The sequence below is a fragment of the Oncorhynchus tshawytscha genome, linkage group LG02 (assembly GCF_018296145.1).
Source record: "Oncorhynchus tshawytscha isolate Ot180627B linkage group LG02, Otsh_v2.0, whole genome shotgun sequence".
In the NCBI taxonomy this organism is placed as follows: Eukaryota; Metazoa; Chordata; class Actinopteri; order Salmoniformes; family Salmonidae; genus Oncorhynchus; species Oncorhynchus tshawytscha.
In genome coordinates, this window is record NC_056430.1 from 53,937,429 (window position 1) to 53,961,943 (window position 24,515).

The 24,515-nt window shown below is 42.1% G+C and overlaps 1 protein-coding gene across 1 annotated transcript in view; it reads right to left on the reverse strand.

Moving 5' to 3' along the window:
- Nucleotides 1–1,614: 1,614 nt before the first annotated feature.
- LOC112267067 (solute carrier family 12 member 5a) overlaps nt 1,615–24,515 on the reverse strand; it is a 301,110-nt gene continuing 278,209 nt past the window's right edge. Inside the window, 4 exon segments of the mRNA XM_024445133.2 lie at nt 1,615–4,358; nt 20,940–21,073; nt 22,946–22,960; nt 23,343–23,542. Of these exon segments, the coding sequence (XP_024300901.2) occupies nt 4,267–4,358; nt 20,940–21,073; nt 22,946–22,960; nt 23,343–23,542 (441 nt within the window). The 3' untranslated portion in view covers nt 1,615–4,266.

Here is a 24,515-nt window from a genome sequence, read left to right on the forward strand (position 1 = left end):
AAGTTAGTATATAATTGCAGTGAAAAACTGCAGAGTAATGTCAAGATCTGATCTAGATATCCCACTACCAGATCTTACTCCAACTGGCTGCAGTACACACTCATATCACCAGAGGAAGCTATGAATCGGTGTGTAAACTGGGCAAGTTAGTTTTTATTAAACACTGATTATGTCCTCTAACCTTCAATCACAACAAGTGTTAGCTCTAGATAAAGTGCTTTTCTGTCTCAGCCACCACAGAGGAGATGAACACAAAATAACTTTATGGTCCATAAGACCTGGCTCTAAACATTCTAATGAGCACACCACCAACTTGTCAGTTGTTAATGTGTTCCAATGAAAAACAACAATGTTATACAACCAAATGAAAAATGATTCCCCAAGTAAAAAACAATATTGCACATAATCTTACAAAACGCTAAGACTTTGTCCACAGTGATAAAACAGTGTACAACAAAGGACAACAAACATCTCCATAGGCTACTGTTTTTGACTGCAGTGTTATATACAAAGCAAAAGGAACATCTCTCAGGCCCATCTATTCAACGCATAAACTCATATTACGTTACGCAACATTAATTTAGCAAGATTGACAACAATATTGTGAACTTATACTTTTTTTTGCAAAATACTTGTTTTCAATGTCTAACTATGTAACCACGAGGCGATCATTCCCAAGTTATTTTTTCTGTGACCAAAGCAACGTCTTGTAGTTTAATCACAGACCCCCAAAGGGAGCCCTAGTGTAGATGGAGGACACTCCCCTTCCAAACCACTTGCCTTGTACATATAAGTCATCACACCATATACCACTGAAACAAATATTTCCACATAAGACCATGCAAACAGTAATTATAAAACACATTGGAAATTCAAACAAACTAATTTCCCATAAATCCTTTTTTCACCAACATTTGAGATATTTTCTTTATAAATAGATTAAAGGCTCAGTCAATGCAGGCAATGTTGTAGTAAAATTCCAAAATAGCCAAGTATTTTGAAAGTTGATATGAGTGTCTATTAATCAAATGGTGTAATAATAGGAGAGAGTCATATGGTTGTAGTCATATATTGGCCATATGTAAAAACTAGCAGTGGCTAGACCAGTCGCTAGAGTTTGCTCTAGTAAGAGATCTGATGTAACTGGCAGAGAACTACCAGTGAATTGCAGTTAACATTTCACACATCAATCAAAATGTAAAACAAAGAACTTTACTATCTTTAAGTTCTAACAACACTTTATTGCACGATTGTTGTCAATTCAACTTGATAAAACGTTCAAAGTTGCAGTCTGGGCTAAGAGTTTCCCTAGACTAAATGTGGATTGAAGAGGATGGAATAATCAAGAGTGCCATTTGTGAAAATAATAAAAAAGCACTGGGGAGGGGGGACTACCCCGGACTCCCAAACAAATTGCACCATAATGGTATAAGTATTGCCTCAAGATACTGTATAATATATTCAGGAAAGTTCTCTTCCAAAGCTGAAAATAACTCCTGTCCAGAAAGACTCTCAGGTCAATAGTTAATAGGTAAATCCAGGTCAAGTCTTGGAGGAGACAAGCCACCAGCATTGATATGTATTTCTATATATGCCTACCCTTTTTCTGATATCTTTTGTATGTTCCTTTAGATGTGTTCATTTACAAATAACTCTAATACTAGCAGAATTCACAACATATGAGTCTGACTTTCAAACAACACTTTAAACATAAATACTGGGTTCAACAGCTCTATAAACTAGTTATAATTTGTTGTTTTGAACCCTCTATTATATATATTATATATATTTTTTCGTAGTTCCACTACAAGTGCAAGTGACTTTCAAAACACAAAATAAATACATGATGATAGTTGTCATTGTGATATATTAATAAATTCCTTAGACATATGAAATCTACATACAAAATAGATGAGTAAAAAAATAAATAACATGAATATGTAAGACCAAATTTCAGATTCCTTTCAAAATGCACTTTATACGTCTTTGTTGTAATTAGCTAATAATCCATTCATTGTCAGGGCCATACATATTGGCTCAAATCTGTGCCAATTTTGTGGATACGAAATCACATATTTGGATTATACTGCATAGGGTTCAGTGTTACGGATGGGGTGAGTTTCATAGCTGTGTAACCCTTTTCCATTCCATCACTTTTTATATCTATTACTATTTAATTGCACACTAACCCTTCAACCTAATGCACAATTTGTACTCTGTAATTTAAATCAATATTAGACTTTCATAGATCGATTTCATTTAAAAAATATTTTTTTTATATGGCACATGTAAACATATCTAAATTTGGCAAAACAACATATATTTTTTTGCGATAATTAAAATTATATCTCTATTATATAAATATGCATAACTTTTGTCTATAAACATAAACAACATTTTGTTTTCTAGGTGGAAAAATGTTCATTTAATGAACTGGTAAATTCATTAAATCACCTGTTGCACAGTGGGGGACAGTGCAGGTGCAGTACTCGTCAGGGATACAGTGACAGTTACCATAGTGATAGGAGCCTAAGCCATCCAAAAGCAGTTTTGAACCGACCCTTTGAGAGAAGGAACATTTTCTCCACTAGAAGCTTTTTAGTAAGTCACAAACATACTACACTCATAATTAACAACGCGTCAGAGCTTTTACACTATTTACAGTGATCCACACTGGGGTCAAGGGGTGTGGGTGTCTGACAATGATGAACTCACTGCTCATAATATTTCCCTGTCTCTTTTCAGTTTCTCGTTCTTAGTGGAAAGGTCGTCTGACATAAGAGCAGGGGCTCTTTTTCAATTGTCTTTCCTCGATTCTTTGTCTCTCTGTCCAAGGAGGCGAGCAAAGGGGATAGTAGGAATCAAGGAAAGAACATTGAGAAAGAGCCCCTGCTTTTCTGTCAGACGACCTTTCTGCTAAGAACGCTCCTCACAGTTTAACAACGTATCAATATCTTAAGTCAAGCTAGCCTTGTTGTTTTTGGCACTAACAGTGGCTGGATCTAGACGGGACACATAGACACTTAGAAAGGGGGAAAAGGGAGAAGTATAAATATGATGACAGTGCGAGAGCAAAAACAAAGTACAGCGACATGAGGACGACATGTTGCAGAGTACTCAAGATGAGGTCAAAGTTCATAGAGCACGATCTATGTCATCACGGAGGCTTGTTCGTTTCTCTCCCATCTTCCTCCAAACTTTGCTCCTTCGTTCACAACTTACCCTGATTAAAAGAATGACCAAGTTTTCTTCAAACCACCAACCATGACCATGAGTAGCAGTCTTTCTCGACGGTGGTCATCTCCGCACTTAATGAACAGGGTTTCCCACATGAGTCTTTTGGTATTCTCTCTTCGCTGTGGTTTCGCAGGGTCTTATTTACACGACTAGCTACACAACGTCAACATCCTCAGTTCTCCACTGACCACTGTTCAGTCTTGCGTTAGGCTACTCCATGTTGATAGGTAGGTGACTCCAAATCGATGACACTCTAAAACATCCCCTCATAACAAACCACAATCGGATGAATGAGACACTTAAGCTGCGTCTACACAGGCATCCCAATTCTGATTTTTTCCAATAATTGGTCTTTTGACCAATCATATCAGATCTTTTTCAGAGCTTATCTGATTGGTCAAAAGACCAATTACTGAAGAAAACATCATATTGGGCTACCTGTGCAAACGCAGCCTTAAACACACACAGACACACACATCACACTGAACAACCCAGCTCACCTAACCCTCTGTATCCTTGACTCCATAACCAAGTGACCAGTGGATTGACCAATAGGCAGCTATGAATAGCACAAAGGGTGTGGAACTGGACAGTGATGGCTACCTGCAATCAGCAGAGGGCAGTATTTCACGCTATTTCATTTCAGAGTACTGATTGATAATCTTGCTGGGTGAATTGGAAGTGGACTAAACCTTTCCTTTGTAGGTTATTTGAGTCACGGACAGGGGGAGGCGAAGTCTCTGAGCCATCTGCTCTAGATGATATGTGGTCTGGATATGAAGCTAAAAGAGGCTACCTCTGACATCTTATAGGACCGGAAAAGGCTCTAAAGTGTGTGAGGTAATCTAAATAGCATCCTACTAGTCTGAATAGATTCTGTGTTTGTGTGTGTGAGAGTGTGTTTTAAGGCAAACAGAAGATAGCATGAAGAGACGCAAGGTGAGATGGGGTATTGCTTGGGTGTGAGCGGAGTGTCTGACAGAAACAAATGGAAGGGGGATCAGGGACTTGGGGGGGGGGGCTGCTCTCTCAAGAGTAGATGGTGATGACCTCACGACCGCCACCGCGAACCAGTAGAACCCTGTTGAGACCTTCAGTCAGGACCTCCAGGAACTCCATGTCTGAGAGGGCGCAAAAGATAAGGAAAACAACTAACTGGTGCACCTCTGTAGCGTTATGCTTACTTTTACTAGTAGCCAGATACTTACTTGTTTAATATTTATTTTATTAAAATGTTTACCTACCTCCAACTATTTTTTTATAATAATTTCTCTCTTTATTATAAATTGTTTTTTAATGTATTTTTTTGATTCCAATTACTTTTTTGTATATATATTTTTTATTTTACCCCCTTTTCTCCCCAATTTCGTGGTATCAAATTGTTAGTAGTTACTATCTTGTCTCATCACTACAACTCATGCGTCCTCCGAAATACAACCCAACCAAGCCGCACTGCTTCTTAACACAGTGCGCATCCAAGCGTGCATCCCGGAAGCCAGCCAGCCGCACCAATGTGTCGGAGGAAACACAGCGCACCTGGCGACCTGGTTAGCGTGCACTGCGCCCGGCCCGCCACAGAAGTCGCTAGTGCGCAATGAGACAAGGATATCCCTCCTGGGCCAAACCCTCCCGAACCCGGACGACACAAGGCCAATTGTGCCATCGCCCCATGGACCTCTTGGTCGCGGCCGGCTGCGACAGAGCCTGGGCGCGAACCCAGAGTCTCTGGTGGCACAGCCCTAGACCACCCGGAAGGCCCCCTTTTAATGTATTTTTTTGCAAGGTTCTGTCTCTTTTTTTCTTTCTTAAAAAAAAGTATTTAATCATAGGCATATAATACCATCGACAGCCGTTAGAAATAACCATCCCACATTGGGGAAGTGGGTGGTAAGGTTCATGTTCCACCAGACTACCCTCCACCCCTCTCCCAGAACACCTCTTCAGCCTTCTTCAGACCACTACCCCAGTGTGGTGGACACAAAAAAGCAAACTAAAACTAAAAAACAAAAACAAGTCAGATACTTATTTGTAACGACACAGCTTCTATGGGCAGATAAGCTGTGTGAAGATGACTTAAATACTCCATTCTGTAAACTCCATGGGAGTGTTAACATGAGTAAAGCTATAGTATGTTCATTTAAAGATCCTACAGAAAGATGCTGTGGAAGCCAGGGGGCTGATGCTGTTGTAGTCCATGTGGGGTCAAACAACATTAGGAGGGCTAGCTCGGAACTGCTGAAAATTGATTTTTAAAAACTGATTCTAGCTTTGAAAGTTTCTAAAAAAGCAGCCAATTATTTCAGGCCAGGTACCATCGTTGGACCGCGCCTGTGAAAGATTCATCAGCAGGCTACTGGCATTACATACCTGGCTAAAAGATTACTGTAGCTTTGTTGGTGTTACCCTTTCTATGAGCTTATAATATAAACTACACCATGAAAGGTACTGTTTACTTGACTTGAATCATATTTAATCATACATGTAACAGCAGTTTACAGCACGTTCTTACTCTCCCCAATTCACTTAAACTATATTTCTTTATTTCCCTTGGGCTTCACCTGAGTACCCCTAGTGGCTGGAATACAACTATATTAAGCCCCTTACATTGGCATAACGTTTAGAGATAACTTTGTCACCTTCTGGAAACAGAAGACGCTTTATAGGAATGACAGAGTCCATCCAAATCATCTTGGCTCCTAGACAATGACTTATCAATGAACCAAGCCCTGCTCAGATAATCCCTACCATTGTGTCTCTGAGTTGTCATAGTGCTGCAGCAAATGTACATTGTCCCATGAACGTTGGAAGTCATAATATAAATCCTGTTCGGGCTAGGAGCAAGTATATTCATGTCCGGATGAAAAGCGTGCCCAAAGTAAACTGTCTGCTACTCAGGCCCAGAAGCAAATATATGCATAGTATTAGTATATGGATGGAAAACACTCTGAAGTTTCTAAAACTGTTTGAATGATGTCTGTGAGTATAACAGAACTTATTTGGCAGGCGAAACCCCAAGGACGAACCATCCAGGATTTTTTTTTGAGGTCACTCTCTTTTCAATGGGTATTCTATGGGGATCTGGATTTCTAAGGCACTTGCTTGCAGTTCCAGTTCTTTAGAAATTGGTTGATGTTTTTCCTTTGTGTAATGAAGAAGTAGGGCAGTTCAGAACGAGGGAGGAGTGAAGTGTACTGTTTGTTAGAGGCGCGTGACCTGAAAGCACGCTCCACATTGTTTTCGTCCGGTATTGAACACAGTTTATCCCGTCTTAAATTGTATCGATTATTTATGTTAAAATGTACCCAAAGTTGCATTAGGAAAGTTGTTTGAAATGTTTGGACAAAGATTACAGGTAACTTATGAGATATTTTGTAGTCATGTTGCGCGAGTTGGAACCAGTATTTTTCTGGATCAAACGTGCCAAATAAATTGACATTTTGGATATATAACGACGGAATTAATCGAACAAAAGGACCATTTGTGATGTTTATGGGACATATTGGAGTGCCAACAGAAAAGCTCGTCAAAGGAAAGGCATGAATTATATCTTTATTTCTGAGTTTCGTGTTGCGCCTGGCGGGTTGAAACATGATTGTCTGTGTTTGTTTGATGGGGTGCTATCCTCAGATAATAGCATGGTTTGCTTTCGCCATAAAGCCTTTTTGAAATCTGACATTTTGGCTGGATCAACAACAAGTTTAGCTTTAATTTGGTGTATTGCATGTGTGATTTCATGAAAGTTGAATATTTATTGTAATTTAATTTGAATTTGGCGCTCTGCCATTTCACCGGATGTTGTCGAGGAATTCCGCTAGTAGAATGTCTAGCCATAACAGGTTTATAAGTAATCTAATTTATGTCCCTCTAAGTCCCTGAATGCCTCTGTCAATCCTATAGCTATTGTATGCAGTAATCATATGTCTATGAACCAGAGTTAAACTATTATCACTGAGGCAGTGTGCCCTAGTAGGAAGTTCATTGTGTGCAGCTCACCCTGCGCTATTAGCTCAAATATAAATATAACTTTCATGTCTATTTCTGATAAGATGCTCAGTAAAACAATCAAGCATCCCGCCAAAAAAATGCTAAAAATAGCCGACATTAACATCCTGTATGTAGCCTAAGAAACAAGGTTAATGAAATTGACAACTTGCTAGTAACAGATGACATTCATATACTGATCTCTGAAACTCACTTAGATAATACCTTTGATGGTATAGTGGTAGGAATACATAGTTATAACATGCAAAAAGAAATGCTAAAGGGGGGTGGTGTTGTGGTTTATATTCCAGTAAAGCGTAGAGAGGATCTCATGTCAAATACTGTTGAAGTAATATGGATACAGGTTCATCTGCCCCACATAAAGCCCATTCTTGTAGAAAGCTGCTATAGACCACCAAGCGCTAACAGTCAGTATCTGGATAATATGTGTAAAATGCTTGATAATGTATGTGATATCAACAGAGAGGTATAGAGGGCTTGCAGTTGCATCACAAATCACCTAGCAACCGCACAAGGCGCCATGTTGGAAGATCAGTCAGTCTGGGGAAAGTCCACATGGCTGGCTGCATTTTGCTTTCAGATTGCCCATTATTTTATTTTTTGAAGGATCCAGAAAACAGAGGCAGTGGGGAGAACCTATTCAAGTGAAAACATATATTTTGAAAATGATAGCTACAGGAACTTTGTGTGCAGGCTAACACAAATGAGCTGCTAACATAATGTTTGCTAGCTAGCTAGCTACAGTAGCTAACTAACTTTACATACTGTATAGCTAGCCAAGTGAATTAAATATCACCAGTTAGCTAACTTCATATTAGCTAGTTAGTTAGCCTGTTTCTTTGATGTTTTCTGTCCTCAGATACAGAGAGCTGTGTAACCCTGTCTGCAGATGAGGTCCCAATGAATGTTGCAAGAGAATAAGGGTAAATCCTTGTATACCAAGAATTATGTGTACCTATGTTAGCACATTTTGAAAACGAAAATACAGTTTAAAAGTCAATGTACTTTATAAACCTATTACAACTGGAGCAGGCCAACCCAGCTGGATGAGCAGGCTTCTGTTCTAGCCCAGCACTAACACACCTGATTGAATTTATCAAACCCAAGTGTGCTATTGCTTGGCTGGAACAGAAGTCTGCTCACCCAGTAGATCAGGGATCAGTGGAGTGAGGTTAACTTTTTTTTGTTCAACTGAAATTCTGTTTTACTAATAGCCCACTTGTTACTAAGATGTCTTACCTTCACATACGAGTTAGACTACTTAATATTATACACATTTTTAAAATAGTGTTGATTCTGAAGTGTTTACTTGTTTTAATTGTTAACTATTTTTCAAGATGAAATTGTGATAACTTTGATTAATCACATCTCACAATCCTGCAATTGAAGAGGGTAAGGGAATCTAACTCTAATTTGTCTGTTATTTTTCTCAAATGAACATTACCTATATTGTTGTTCAGTTGTAAGCTCTCCAATTAGTTTTATTTGATTGTCACTCTTTTATCAGGATATCAGCCATGTGAACCCATTTTGCAGCTGATAACGGCATGCAACGCCAATGCAACCATAAGCCTACAGCAGTGGTTCCCAACTCCAGTCATTGAGTACCCCCCACAGCACATTTTTGTTGCAGCCCCAGACAAACATAGCTGATTCAACTCATTGAGGGCCTGATGATTAGTTGACAAGATGAATCAGGTGTGCTTTTCTGGGATAACAATAAAACTCTGTACTGTTGGGGAGACTTGAGGACCGGAGCTGGGAACCACTGGCCTACAGTATGATGGCATTAGCCCAGCATTTCCCAAACTCAGTCCTCAGGACCAAAAGGAGTGCATGTTTTTTTTCTTCTCCCTAACACTACACAGCTGATTCAAATTATTCAAAGCTTGATGATTACATGATTATTTGAATCAGCACAGATGTGTAGTACTAGGTTAAAAACCAAAACATGCACCCCTTGGAGTCCCGAGGGCCGAGTTTGGGAAACCCTGCGATTAGCCATATGGGCATTTGCAATTCACCCTTGACATTGTGCATCTGAAGCGGAGAATAGCTTAACTCACATATTGTTGGGCTATATGTTCTCAATTTAAATACGATACCAATAGACAATGTGTATGAGGCTAATCATTATACTAGATCAGTGGTACTCATTGTGCAGCCCGCAGGCCGAGCCCTAAATTTGCGGCTCGCAGTGATTTTCCTATTTTCCATTCATAATACATAACAATGATACAATTTCAATTCAATGTGTTTACTGCAGGCCTGAATCACTTCATTGAATATATCTATTGTTCACTGGACGGCAGATAGATGGCAGTATAGTGCAGCTGCTCAGCTACAGCGACCTACACATATCAGTTTGCTACTAGGTATTTTTGCAGTCTGGTCGACATGGATCATTTTATTGTAAAAAAGAAATGTACATCTATTGACAATAAAAATGTAGGGGAAGAGCTGGAGAACAAGCTGTGAATGAGCAACCACCGGAGAACCAGGAAAATCAGGAAGATGGCGGCGGGGAAATGCAGATAGCTAACGTAGCTAGCGTGGCTAAATTGGCTCTGGTGGCTAAGAGAAGGATACGATTGATTTCAAGAAGAACACAGAAAGTCCCAAGAGAAATGGACAGGCAAGTATTTTTTTGTACTGCATGATGGGACTAGCTCACTTTGTCTTATTTGCTTAAAGGACAGCTCAAAGGAACACAACAAATGGACAGATCTAGCACTGTTGCAGAGAAAACGACAGAGGCAACATATGAGATTGCTTGGAGACTCATGAGAAACAAGAAGGCCTTCACAGACGCCTCAGCCAAAATATTGTATGCAATTTTCACAAACAAGGAAGCTATTTCAAAGCAAATTAAGGGACTGCAACTCAGAGTCGACCATAACAAGACATCGGTGAGGACATCGGTGAGTAACTGATAACTAACATATCCGTGGTGCCATGTTTTAGTATGATGTATGTGACATTGCTAAATTATGTGTTTGGGTCCGCTTCCCTCAAAACGAGTCATTCAGAGAGGAACTTATGTTTACTGCCCCTTCAGGGACAAACACGAGGAGAGGATACTCTGAAAGCCCTGTTGTTTGCTGATAATAATATTGACTGGTCAAATTTGGCTTCTGTGTGCACTGACGGCACCCCAAACATGCGAGGGAAGGAGAAGGGCCTGATGAGAAAGAGACAGATATTCCAAATTTCTTATGTTTCATTCATCAGGAAGCACTTGTGGCTGAACTCAAAGACTGTGACTTACAGAATGTGATGCAGTAACTTATGTGCATGGTGAACAATATTATTGCGAGGGCACTGAATCACTGTCAATTACGCAAGTTGCTGGAGGAATACTGCGACTTGATATTTCACAATGAGGTGAGATGGCTGTCTTGTGGAAGAGTTTCGGAAAGATTTCTCCCTCTCCTCCCTCAAATCCATGAATTTGTTGAAAGCAAGGGGAGAGAGGAGCCAGAGCTGGATGATCGACAGTGGATTTAAAGCTGGCTTTTTCACCTGCCAACAGTAGCGATGACGCTGTGAGTCAAGAACAGGTGAAATGTTTAATAAAACAACAAACATGAAACAAGACAGCTTAACAGTGGCGAGAGAGCGTAAAAACAGGAAACAATACCGACTGAGGAATGAACATACAGTGGGGCAAAAAAGTATTTAGTCAGCCACCAATTGTGCAAGTTGAGAGAGGCCTGTAATTTTCATCATAGGTACACTTCAACTATGACAGACAAAATGAGAAAAAAAATCCAGAAAATCACATTGTAGGATTTTTAATGAATTTATTTGCAAATTATGGTGGAAAATAAGTATTTGGTCACCTACAAACAAGCAAGATTTCTGGCTCTCACAGACCTGTAACTTCTTCTTTAAGAGGCTCCACTGTCCTCCACTCGTTACCTGTGTTAATAGCACCTCTTTGAACTTGTTATCAGTTAAAAGACACCTGTCCACAACATCAAACAGTCACACTCGAAACTCCACTATGGCCAAGACCAAAGAGCTGTCAAAGGACACCAGAAACAAAATTGTAGACCTGCACCAGGCTGGGAAGACTGAATCTGCAATAGGTAAGCAGCTTGGTTTGAAGAAATCAACTGTGAGAGCAATTATTATGAAATGGAAGACATACAAGACCACTGATAATCTCCCTCGATCTGGGGCTCCACGCAAGATCTCACCCCGTGATCACAAAAACAGTGAGCAAAAATCCCAGAACCACACGGGGGGACCTAGTGAATATGGTCATATGGTCAGATGAAACCAAAATAGAGCTTTTTGGTAAAAACTCAACTCGTCGTGTTTGGAGGACAAAGAATGCTGAGTTGCATCCAAAGAACACCATACCTACTGTGGAAAAATCATGCTTTGGAGCTGTTTTTCTGCAAAGGGACCAGAACGACTGATCCGTGTAAAGGAAAGAATGAATGGGGCCATGTATCGTGAGATTTTGAGTGAAAACCTCCTTCCATCAGCAAGGGCATTGAAGATGAAACGTGGCTTGGTCTTTCAGCATGACAATGATCCCAAACACACCGCCCGGGCAATGGAGTGGCTTCGTAAGAAGCATTTCAAGGTCCTGGAGTTGGCTAGCCAGTCTCCAGATCTCAACCCCATAGAAAATCTTTGGAGGGAGTTGAAAGTCCGTGTTGCCCAGCAACAGCCCCAAAACATCACTGCTCTAGAGGAGATCTGCATGGAGGAATGGGCCAAAATACCAGCAACAGTGTGTGAAAACCTTGTGAAGACTTACAGAAAACGTTTGACCTCTGTCATTGCCAATAAAGGGTATATAACAAAGTATTGAGATAAACCAAATACTTTATTTTCCACCATAATTTGCAAATTAATTCATAAAAAATCCTACAATGTGATTTTCTGGATTTTTTTCTTCTCATTTTGTCTGTCATAGTTGAAGTGTACCTATGATGAAATTTCCAGGCCTCTCTCATCTTTTTAAGTGGTAGAACTTGCACAATTGGTGGCTGACTAAATACTTTTTTGCCCCACTGTAAGGGTGGGACATATAAAGGTGAGGTAATGAGGAAGGTAATGGAGTCCAGGTGTGAATCATGATGATCTGCAGGTGTGCGTAATGAAGGATGCCAGATGTGCGTAATGATGAATCCCAGGACCGGTTGTTAGTATTCTGGCGACATTGCGCGCCGGAGGAGAGGAGCAGACGTGACAGTACCCCCCCCTCTGACGTGCGGCTCCTGCCGCAGGATGACGCTGACCAGGGTGGCGACCCTGAGGAAGTGGAAAGCATGGATGATGTTGGGATCCAGAATGTCTTTCAGCGGAACCTAACACCGCTCCTCTGGGCCATATCCCTCCCAGTCCATCAGATACTTGAGTTGACCCCCCACGATGCCGTGAGTCCCGTACGGATCTGACAGCATACGCCGTATTCCCCTCGACGTCCAGGGGAGGTGGTGGGGTGTCGTGGGGGACAGCATCAACTAGGGGACCAGGAACCACCGGCCTGAGAGAAGGGAGACATGAAACGAGGATGAGATACGATAGTGACTAGGCAACTGTAACCTATATGTCACCTCATTGACCCTACGGAGAACCTTGAACAGCCCCACAAACCGGGGGCTCAGTTTCTTGCAGGGCAGGTGGAGTGGGAGGATCCTGGTAGAGAGCCAGATGCGATCCCCAGGGTGGAACACAGGGGTCTCACTGTGGTGGCGGTCTGCCTGTTCCTTTTGACGATGGATGGCATGCTGGAGTCTAACATGCTCATGGCTCCACACTTCTGCGTGTGCGGAACCACTGATGAATTGCAGGAGCTTCGGTCTGGAGGCCAGGGCAGGGCTGAAAACCCAGAACACACTGGAAGAGGGTCAACCCAGTGGAAGAGCGTCAACCCAGTGGAAGAGTGACGCAGCGAGTTCTGGGCATACTCTGCCCTTGGAAAGAATCGTTCCCACGCACCCTGCCGGTCCTGAGAGTGACTCCTCAGGAACCTCCCCAGCTCCTGGTTCATCCTCTCCATGGTAACCCGGAAGTGAGGCTGACTGTGACCCAGAGCTTCTCCATGAAGGCCCTCCATACTCGTGATGTGAATTGGGGGCCACGTTGGAAACTATGTACTCCGGAAGGCCATAATGCTGGAAGACCTGCTGGAAGAGTGGTGGTGAATGGTGGTGAAACCGTCAGAGTAGAGATCAGTTACAAACTCGATGGATAGATGAGACCAGGGTCGCTGAGGCACGGGAAGCGGCAAGAGCTTCCCCACTGGTGCATTCCAGGGGGACTTGGTGTGCACCAGTGGGGAAGAACTTCTCAGCGATGGAGTGGATAGTGCGAGATGTCCAGTGACGAAAGCTGTGTGTGCCCAGGTCAGCAGCTGATCCCTTATCCCTGTGGGAATGTAGATGCGCTCAGGAGGACAGTTCAGGAGTGTGGGCTCCCTCTCTCAAGCCTGGCGGATGTCCACACCTACGTCCCAGGCCACTGGACCTACAACTCTGGAGGATGGGATTATAGGGGCACTCTAGACTGGTCAAGAGCCATGTGTCCTCCGAAACACGACCCAACCACAATGCCACCTTAACCTAGAAGCCAGCCACAATAATGTGTCGGATGAAACACAGTACACCTAGCACAGTGTCAGCGTGCATGCGCCTGTCCCGCCACAGGAGTCGCTAGAGCGTGATGAGACAAGGACATCCCTGCCGGCCAAACCCTCCCCTAACCCGGACGACGCTGGGCCAATTGTACGTCGCCCCATGGGTCTCCCGGTTGAGGCCGGCTGCGACAGAGCCTGGATTCTAACCAGGATTTCTAGTGGCTCAGCTAGCAACTTCTATGTACTGCCTTAGACCACTGTGCTACCCGGGAGGCCGGATATTGCTCCTACTTGCCATCTCTTCAATCTAAGCCTGGGAAGAAGCAAGAAGTCATTCCTCTACCCAAGAATAGTAAAGCACCCTTTACTGGCTCAAATAGCTCAAATACCAATCAGCCTATTACCAACCCGTAGTAAACTTTAGTAAAAAATTATGTTTGACCAGAAACAATGCTAGTTTACAGGACAGGGCATTCAACATGCATCGCACTTACACAAACGACTGATGATTGGCTGAAAGAAGTTATTGAAGAAAAATATTGTGAGAGCTGTTTTATTAGACTTCAGTGAGGCTTTTGACATTATCCATCATAGTATTCTGCTGACAAAAAAATATACATTGCATTCAGAAAGTATTCAGACCCCTTGACTTTTTTCAATTTAGGTACGTTATACAGCCTTATTCTATAAGATATTTTTTTACATCTCATAATTCTGCACAAAATACCCCATAATGACAAAGCAAAAGCAGTTTTTTTGAAATGCTTGCAAATGTATTAAAAATAAAAAATAAACTGAAATATCACATTTACATAAGTATTCAGACCCTTTACTCAGTACTTTGCTGAAGCACCTTTGGCAGCAATTACAGCCTAGCGTCTTCTTGGTACGACTCTACAAGCTTGGCACACCTGTATTTGAGAAGTTCCATTGTTTTTTGCAGATCCTCTTAATCTCTGTCTGGTTGCATTTTGAGCATCGCTGCACAGCTATTTTCAGGTCTCTCCAAAGATGTTTGATTGGATTCAAGTCTGGGCTACTCAAGGACATTCAGCGACCTGTCCCGAAGCCCGAAGCCACTCCAGCGTTGTCTTGGCTGTATGCTTAGGGTTGTTGTCCTGTTGAAAGGTGAACCTTCTCCCCAGTCTGAGGTCACAAGTACTTTGGAGCAGATTTTCGTCAAGGATCTTTCTGTACTTTACTCCATTCATATTTGCCTCAATCCTGACTAGTCTCCCAGTCCCTGTCGCTGAAAAACATCCCCACAGCATGATGCTGCCACCACCATGCTTCACCGTAGGGATGGTGCCGGGTTTCCTCCAGATGTGACGCTTGGCATTCAGGCCAAAGAGTTTGAGGCCATTCAGGCCATGGTCTGAGTTCTTTATGAGCCTTTTGGCAAACTCCAAGCGGGCTGTAATGTGCCTTTTACTGAGGAGTAGCTTCTGTCTGACCACTCTACCATAAAGGCCTGATTGGTGGAGTGCTGCAGAGATGGTTGTTCTTCTGGAAGTTTCTCCCATCTCCAGAGAAGAACTCTGAAGCTTTGTTAGGGTGACCATCAGGTTCTTGGTCCTTCTCCCCCGATAGCACAGTTTGGCCGGGCGGCCAGCTCTAGGATGAGCCTTGGTGGTTACAAACTTCTTCCATTTAAGAATGATGGAGGCCACTGTGTTCTAGGGGACCTTCAATGCTGCAGACATTTTTTGGTATCCTTCCTCAGATCTGTGCCTCAACACAATCCTGGTTCAGAGCTCTCCAGACAATTCCTTCGACCTCATGACTTGTTTTTTTCTCTGACATGCACTGTCAACTGTGGGACTTTATATAGACAGCCTTTCCAAATCATGTAAAATCAATATATCACAAGTGGGCTCCAATCAAGTTGTAGAAACTTCTCAAGGATGATCAATGGAAACAGGATGCACCTGAGCTCAATTTCGAAATTCATAGCAAATGGCCTGAATACTCTAAATAAGGTAATTCTGTTTAAAACATTTTATACATTTGAAAACATTTATTGTGGATTGAGAGTTCCCTGTCTAATAGAACACAGTGTTATTTAATGGTAGCCTCAACAACATTATCCAGGTAGAATCAGGCATTTCCCAGGGCAGCTGTCTAGGCCCCTTACTTTTTTCATTTTTTTTCTAACGTAATGACCTGACACTGGCTCTGAGTAAAGCCTGTGTGTCTATGTATCTGGATGACTCAACACTGTACACGCCAGCTACTACATCGAGTGAAATCACTGCAATACTTAACAGCTGCAGCCAGTGTCAGAATGGGTGGCAAGAAAAAAGTTAGTCCTAAATATTTCTAAATCTAAATGGGTTGTATTTGGGACAAATCATTAACTAAACCATAAATCTCAACAAATTATTGTAATGAATAATGTGGAAATTGAGTTGATGAGACTACTCTGCTTGGAGTAACCCTGGATTGTAAACTGTTAAGGTCAAAACATATTGATGCAACAGTAGCTATGATGGGGAAAGGTCTGTCCATAATAAAGCATTACTCTGCCTTCTTAACAACAATATAAACAAGGCAGGTCCTACAGGCCCGAGTTTTGTCACACCTGGACTACTGCTCAGTCGTGTGATCAGGTGCCACAAAGAGGGAATTCGGAAAATTACAACTGGCCCAGAGGCACGGCAGCACAGCTGGCCCTTAAATATAAACTTAAAGCTAACATTAATAATATGCATGTCAATCTCTTATGGCCCTATGTAAGAGGAGAGATTTACTTCATCACTTCTTGTTTTTGTAAGAAGTATTGACATGTTGAATGCACCAAGCTGTCTGTTTAAACTACTAGAACACAGCTCAGACACCCATGCATATCCCACAAGACATGCCACCAGAGGTCTCTTCACAGTCCCCAAGTCCAGAACAGAGTATAGGAGGCGCACAATACTACATAGATCCATGGCTACATGGAACTCTATTCCACATCAGATTGAAATAACATAAAAACACACCTTATGGAACAACTTGGACTGTGAAGATTCACACACCCAGGTACAAACACACCAGTGAAGGCTCCTCTGAGGAGGGTGGGGAGGACCATCTTCCTCAAAGAAATGTAATAAAAATAAAAATTGTGAAAAATGAAAAGAAATTATCTTGAAAATATGTCACCAAATACTTGATTAAAAAACACTGTTTTGCAAATAAGGTCTATAGTAACTTCAACAGCATTCTCTGGGGTAGCACTATGGTGTTGCCGGAGGACAGCTAGCTTCCGTTTTCCTAGGAGGCTCGTTGGCCTTACCCCCTTCCATAGACCTATATGGTAATTATGAGTAGCCAGTAGCTAGCTAGCTACCAGCATGAGTGTACAGTTTTCACCACCAGAATGGCAGAATGGCCAACTCTACCAAAAATATTGTTGACTTTTTGTTGAAAAACCCGTTTCATTCTCTGGGATAAATGGAAAAGGTGCAAATTAAACAGAGGGTTGACCTCTGCTTGAGATCAGTTTCATGAAGAAGGATGAAAAGAAGAGGTACCAATTGGTATCAAAAGTATAGCTGGTTAACAGAGAGCCTTTCATCAAGCCGCCTGTATTGCTGGCCTTATCTGCTTTTTGGAAAGTCTGAGCCTTGTGAAAGGGGGGTACAGTGACCTGAAGAATATTGATTGCTCAGCTAAAAGGCATAACAAAAGCACATAGCATATAAATGCCTGCATCAGATTCAAGCTTTTCTGAAAAAAAAACACATCGATCATGTGGACGAAGTTCTGCGTATTTAAACTGCGCAACACAATGAGAAAATAAAGACTCGATCACACCAACAGCATTTTGGAACACCAGAAGTACATTCATTTCCAATGGAAAGCTGCGTTTGCCTTACAGCATTGCCGTATATCATTTTGCGCAATAACACTAGGTGTGATTGAGTCATGAGAAGAAACAGGGATGTTCTCAACACACTGCATTTTTGGGCATGCAAGAATTGGCTTTTAGAGGACACGAGAGGGAAAGTTCCGCTATTAAGGTAATTGCACATTACGATCAAAATGAATAAATAATGATTTGATAGCTTCCACTGCATCATCCATTAAAAGCGAGATTAAAGAGAGTGATTTTTGATAACATTAAGGATTTAAAGTCCATTTGTGTATCTGGAGAAAATGTAGTATACAGTATAATGTAAAGAAATAGCCCAATAGTTTATCACATTTTAAGCTGAACATTCTAATCGGTTGCGTCCGCCTCATTGCGTAAGTAAACAAAACATTTTGGGATGCTAGTAGATGTATTAATTTGGGATCTATCGCATCCCACAACTGTCCCATTCTATGTTGGAATATTTACTTCTCACACAGAATAGAATAGGTCAACTTTTGTACTATGGGGGACAGTAGATTGGCATAGGCTAGTTATTTTGCTGTTCGTTAGGCCTACTCATGTTGTTGGCTGACGAAAAGTAAATGTGGAAAGTTCTTTCAATATCTTCAATATGCACCTCGGAATTGGATAAGGACGAATGCAGTTGCGTCCCCAAAGTGTCTGTCTTTACTTGTAGCCTGAGAAAGACCCGATCACGTGATGGAGAGCCATGTGAGTAAGAGGTGCTTCAGAGCACGACCATTGGCCATAAAAGGCATGGATTTTTTAGGGTGTGTTACGGCCACACAAAGGGGATATCGCCGGGAAATTTGAGGCATCATCAAGTGCTTGTCAAATTGTGAATATGAATTGTGAAAGACTTTTGAAGTGTGTACAGCCTACACAGAGTTCATGCCTTTCAAGACTTTTTTCAAATCACCATTAGAGTCGCATCATGCAGCCTTACAATGTATTAAAAATGTAAACATATAGCCCAACCTAGTAGAACCACTAAAGTTACAATAATACCTCTAAATTAAGCATATATAGGAGTACCTATTTCTTTGTTAACCTCTCAACACAGAATAGCTACATGTGCGCACTCACCAAAATCGTTTGGAGAAAATATCCCTTCTATTTTATTCAGCATTGTTCAATTGTATTCTTCATACTATAAAATTATATAAAATAATGGCATGGAATTCTAACCAAATTGTGTCTCATAAATGGATTTATTACACTTTTTAAAATGTAGATGTTCCAAAGGTCTGCATCAGTGGCTTGTAGGCCAAGAGTGTGGTAGACAAGAGATGCTTAAATGTGTTTATGTTAATTGACGGTCAATTACCGTGAGACCGACGCTTGACAATAACCGGCAGGCACAGCTCTAGACCCATCATAGTCCATATACAACTTTTTTATACCTTATAGGATCCAGAGTCCTGGTTAGGTTAACGATAAGGAAAAACTCCAGACCTCAGGGGGGAAAAATTGTCAGTTATTGTCAGGTATGTGGATGATCAGGGATTTATTCAGGAACGTTTCTTGGGCTACTTTAATGTGTCAACTTCATAGAGAAACTCGTTGCCCAAACCTATAATGGCGCAGCTGTAATGGAAAGTATCTGCTATCCTGTTCCCTGATTAAGAGGTGATGACCACTCCACTAGCATTGTCAACTCTCTCCTGACTTGAAATGAAGTGTCACGACTTCCGCCGAAGTCGGTCCCTCTCCTTGTTCAGGCGGCATTCGGCGGGCGAAGTCACCGGTCTTCTAGCCGTCGCCGATCCACATTTCATTTTCCATTTGTTTTATTTTTGTTTTCTACACACCTGGTTTCATTCCCCAATTACATGTTCATGTATTTAACCCTCTGCTTCCCCCATGTTTTTGTGCGTGATTGTTTCTATGTTCATTCGGTACGTTGTGGCTGGTTTTCGACAGGTGCTGTTTACACCCGTGCGTAATTGATTACCATTTATTGTTGGTCAAGCGTATGTTTACCTTGTGCCTTTATTTTGAGTAAAGTACATTGCTCACTCATTCTGCTCTCCTGCGCCTGACTTCATGCACCAGCTACACCCACCTTCTGACATGAAGCCACGTCTCATGGCCCCGCTTATCCACTGGTACATTGAATGTTTTCTCTCCAAGCACTGTGAGCACCCCTATCAATTTTCTCTGATTACTGTATGTAGCGTCAATCACACACACACACACAAACACAATCACATTATTACACATCAATGATTTTACTCCTTGCTTGGACTAACTCATTCTTAGCTCTTTTGTCTAACTGTCTCTGTTCATTCCGTGCCTATACTGTGGGTCTCCCATCCTCGTCAATGTTTCAAGTCACCAGATTCCACTGAAACACACACATAACATACACACTAAACCTGGAGTGTGTGTTGGAGTATAGTGGCCGGAGGGCGCACACTTAATGTGTTGTGAAATCTGTTGTAAAATATATTTTAATGTTTACAAATTGTACTATAATGTATATGACTGTATTAATTTTTGCTGGACCCCAGGCAAGAGTAGATGCTGCCTTGGCAGTGGCTAATGGGGGTCCATAATAAATACAAATACAAATAACTCCATACAGTGTGAAAATGGACACCAAGTCCAACTTCAGACACTCTCTAACAACCACTCCGATTTCCACCATTCACTCTAACCCTCACCTAAACTCTAAACCTATCTTACACCAGGTGCAATGTGGTTGTGCATCAGCAGTTTTTCTCTTGTTTTGTCAGTCTCTCAATTAGTTTACAATTTGCCACGTACATTTTGTGATTGGTAGCCAGCTATCTAAAATTGGCCAAATACCAAACCGGCACACAGGACACGGGCCCAGGGGCCCTGAACTCCAGTTGCCCCCATTGATTTTGTTAGTCATTCTCACTCAGATATCATATAAACATGAAATAAGCCATGGCAAAATGTGCAACATTTGGGAAATTAGCTTTAAAACTGCAAAAATGTCTCTCCACCCCATGGCAAAATGAGTAGAATTGCATTCAATTTGTTATAAAATTGTGAAATTGCAGGAAATGAACATTAAAACAAAAAATGTTCTCTCTGTCGCCTAGACGGGGGCCATTAAAATGTTTTGCCGCAAGGTGGGGAGACCCCTAACCAAATCTTGCTTAGAGCCCCCAAAAGCCTAGAGCCGGCCCTGTGCTTGAGAAAATAAATGTTTGTAGCATGACCACCCTTGGAAGTTCCCTGAGAGTGAGAGAGAGCGATAGAGAAGGATACAGTTCTCGTCGCCCGCTCGGTTTTTGGGCGGCCCGGGCATGTTAAGGAGCACCAGCTTGGCCTCTGAGGATTTCTTCACGATGACACCATTCAGCCTCAGTGCTGTGTGCATGCGTCTCACATTGGACTGGTTTCTGTTGGAATAAACAAGATGGCCGCTACTGAGCTCCAAACCATAATTTGTTCATAATGCAGTATTATGTTAAGTCTTTCAGTGAAACTAATACGCTTTCAGGCTACTAATTCACAAACAGCTAAAACAAATGGTCACTCTTTCACTCATTAATTCCTTCACCAATGCAACCTTTGCTTTGCTGACTTGGTCTATGGAATCCTTGAGGAAATGTACAGCTGAAGTCGGAAGTTTACATACACCTTAGCCAAATACATTTAAACTCAGTTTTTCACAATTCCTGACATTTAATCCTAGTAAGAATTCCCTGTTTAGGTCAGTTAGGAACACCACTTCATTTTAAGAATGTGAAATGTCAGAATAATAGCAGACAGAACAATTTATTTCAGCTTTTATTTCTTTCATCACATTCCCAGTGGGTCAGAAGTTTACATACACTAAATTAGTATTTGGTAGCATTGCCTTTAAATTGCTCCTGGCAGAGCTGGTGTAACTTAATAAGGTTTGTTTGCCTCCTTGCTCGCACACACTTTTTCAGTTAGGCCCACACATTTTCTATAGGATTGAGGTCAAGGCTTTCTGATGGCCACTCCAATACCTTGACTTTGTTGTCCTTAAGCCATTATGCCACAACTTCGGAAGTATCCTTGGGGTCATTGTCCATTTGGAAGACCCATTTGCGACCAAGCTTTAACTTCCTGACTGATGTCTTGAGATGTTGCTTCAATATATCCACATAATGTTCCTGCCTCATGATGCCATCTATTTTGTGAAGTGCACTAGTCCCTCCTGCAGCAAAGTACCCCCACAACATGATGCTGCCACCCTCGTGCTTCACGTTTTGGATGGTGTTCTTCGGCTTGCAAACCTCCCCCTTTTTGCTCCAAACATAACGATGGTCATTATAGCTAAACAGTTCTATTTTTGTTTCATCAGAACTGAGGACATTTCTCCAAAAAGTACGATCTCTGTCCCCATGTGCAGTTGCAAACCATAGTCTGGCTTTTTTATGGCGGTTTTGGAGAAGCGGCTTCTTCCTTGCTGAGCGGCCTTTCAGGTTATGTCGATATAGGACTCGTTTTACTCTTGATATCGATACACTTGTACCTGTTTCCTCCAGCATATTCACAAGGTCCTTTGCTGTTGTTCTGGGATTGATTTGCACTTTTCGCACCAAAGTACGTTCATCTCTAGGAGACAGAACGGGTCTCTTTCCTGAGCGGTGTGACGGCTGCGTGGTCCCATGGTGGTTATACTTGTGTACTATTGTTTGTACAGATGAACGTGGTACCTTCAGGCGTTTGGAAATTTCTCCCAATGATGAACCAGACTTGTGGAGACCTACCATTTTTTTCTGAGGTCTTGGCTGATTTCTTTTGATTTTCCCATGATGTGAAGCAAAGAGGCACTGAGTTTGAAGGTAGGCCTTGAAATACATCCACAGGTACACCACCAATTGACTCAAATGATGTCAATAAGCCTATCAGAAGCTTCTAAAGCTATGTCATCATTTTCCGGAATCTTCCAAGCTGTTTAAAGGCACAGTCAAGTTAGTGTATGTAAACCTCTGACCCACTGGAACTGCGATACAGTGAACTATAAGTTAAATAATCTGTCTGTAAACAATTGTTGAAAAAATTACTTGTGTCATGCACAAAGTAGATGTCCTAACCGACTTGCCAAAACTATAGTTTGTTAACAAGACATTTGTGGAGTGGCTGAAAAACAAGTTTTAATGACTCCAATCTAAGTGTATGTAAACTTCTGACTTCAACTGTATATATATAAATAAAACTTTCCACAAAATTACTATTTTTTCCAGACCTCTGTTTTATGTAAGCTCCCCCAACATTTTAGCTACAGAAATACTTACAGGTTTTCCCACTCACTGCAGCATGACAAGGGAGAGGAACACAAGATTAAAGGTGAGAATGCAAACTGTCAAGTTTTCAAAAAACTTTTAATACAGAGAACATCATCATTTTTTTTCTGTGTTGAAAGTGCTCTTTTTTGAAAACTTGACTGCTGACATGGGATTGTATTAACAGTGGATTAATGAACAAAATACTAAAATATCGTTTTGGAGTGAACTATCCCTTTATTAAGAGAACACCAATCAGAATGTTACTCTTCAAGAACTTTCGGTGCCAAACGTGGGAGTATACCAGTTTTTTTTAAGGTGAAAAGAGACTTTGTATACTATTGACAACGTTTTGACCACTCAGGTCTTCATCAGGGCCTATAAACTAGTTTTGCCAAACCACACTCACGGCTTCATGTTGAAGATGTCTTTGATACCCTCCGGTGTGGAGGCGCCAGGCGGCTTGGCCAGCTCACCATCGGCCTTTTCCGTCCAGGTCATCTGGACCTGGGCAGACCCTGGGGTCTGGGCACCCCCTTCGGTGGCCGGGGTCAGGGTAGCCGGGTTGATGGGACTGGCCGGGGTGGTGCTGTCATGGATAAGCTGGACCTGAGGGGGAGGGGACACAGCGACAGAGACAGACTGAGATCACGAGACAGGGTGGGGAGAGACAAGGTGAGATGAGGCGAGGTGGAAAAACAGAGTGAGTGTGAGGGTCAGAGGAGAGAGAAAGAGAGAGACATTATCAAGAAGGCCTTGATGTTGGCGGTCAGTCATACAATTGGGCTGATTAAAAAGGTCTGAAAAGGAACTTTTGAATCAACGCATCTGTAGCCTACTCACCTTACTATGACTTTTCATCAACGGACAGAAATTCAAAGGCAGACTGACTTTTTCCCTAATGTTACACATATTAAAAACACAGGCCTGCAGTGCATTGTACAGCTGTACAAAAAGACCTTCCCCACCTTCATCAGGATGTTAAAAGATGTTGCTGTTAGTGGCCTGTCCACCTCACCTCACAGGAGCAGCAGACCAGCCATCAACTCCCTGAGACAAATCAGATGTTCCTAGACCTGCACCCGGTAGCCCTTCACAGAGACTGGAGAACAGCCAGCAACACTAGCCCCCCACACCATCCTCCACCACTTCTTTCCCAGGAACTGCATGCAGATACATTGAGCTATGCCCAAGCCAAATGCAGTAAAAGAGACCCCACACAGAGTTTGGGGCATCGCCAGCCACACTGCCCTCCACACCACCCTCTTCAATTCCCCCTAAAACCTCCCTCTCATGCTACCAGACCAGGCCCGCCTCAGCACAGCTCTACTAGACCTGGCCCATCATTGTACAACACAACCAGATCCTGCCCATCACAGCACAGCACAGCACAACCAGACCTGCCCATCACAGCACAGCTCAACCAGACCGGTCTATCACAGCACATCTCTACCAGACTCGGCCCTTCACAGCACAGCTCCACCAGACCAGTCTATCACAGCACATCTCTACCAGACTTGGCCCTTCACAGCACAGCTCAACCAGACCGGTCTATCACAGCACATCTCTACCAGACTTGGCC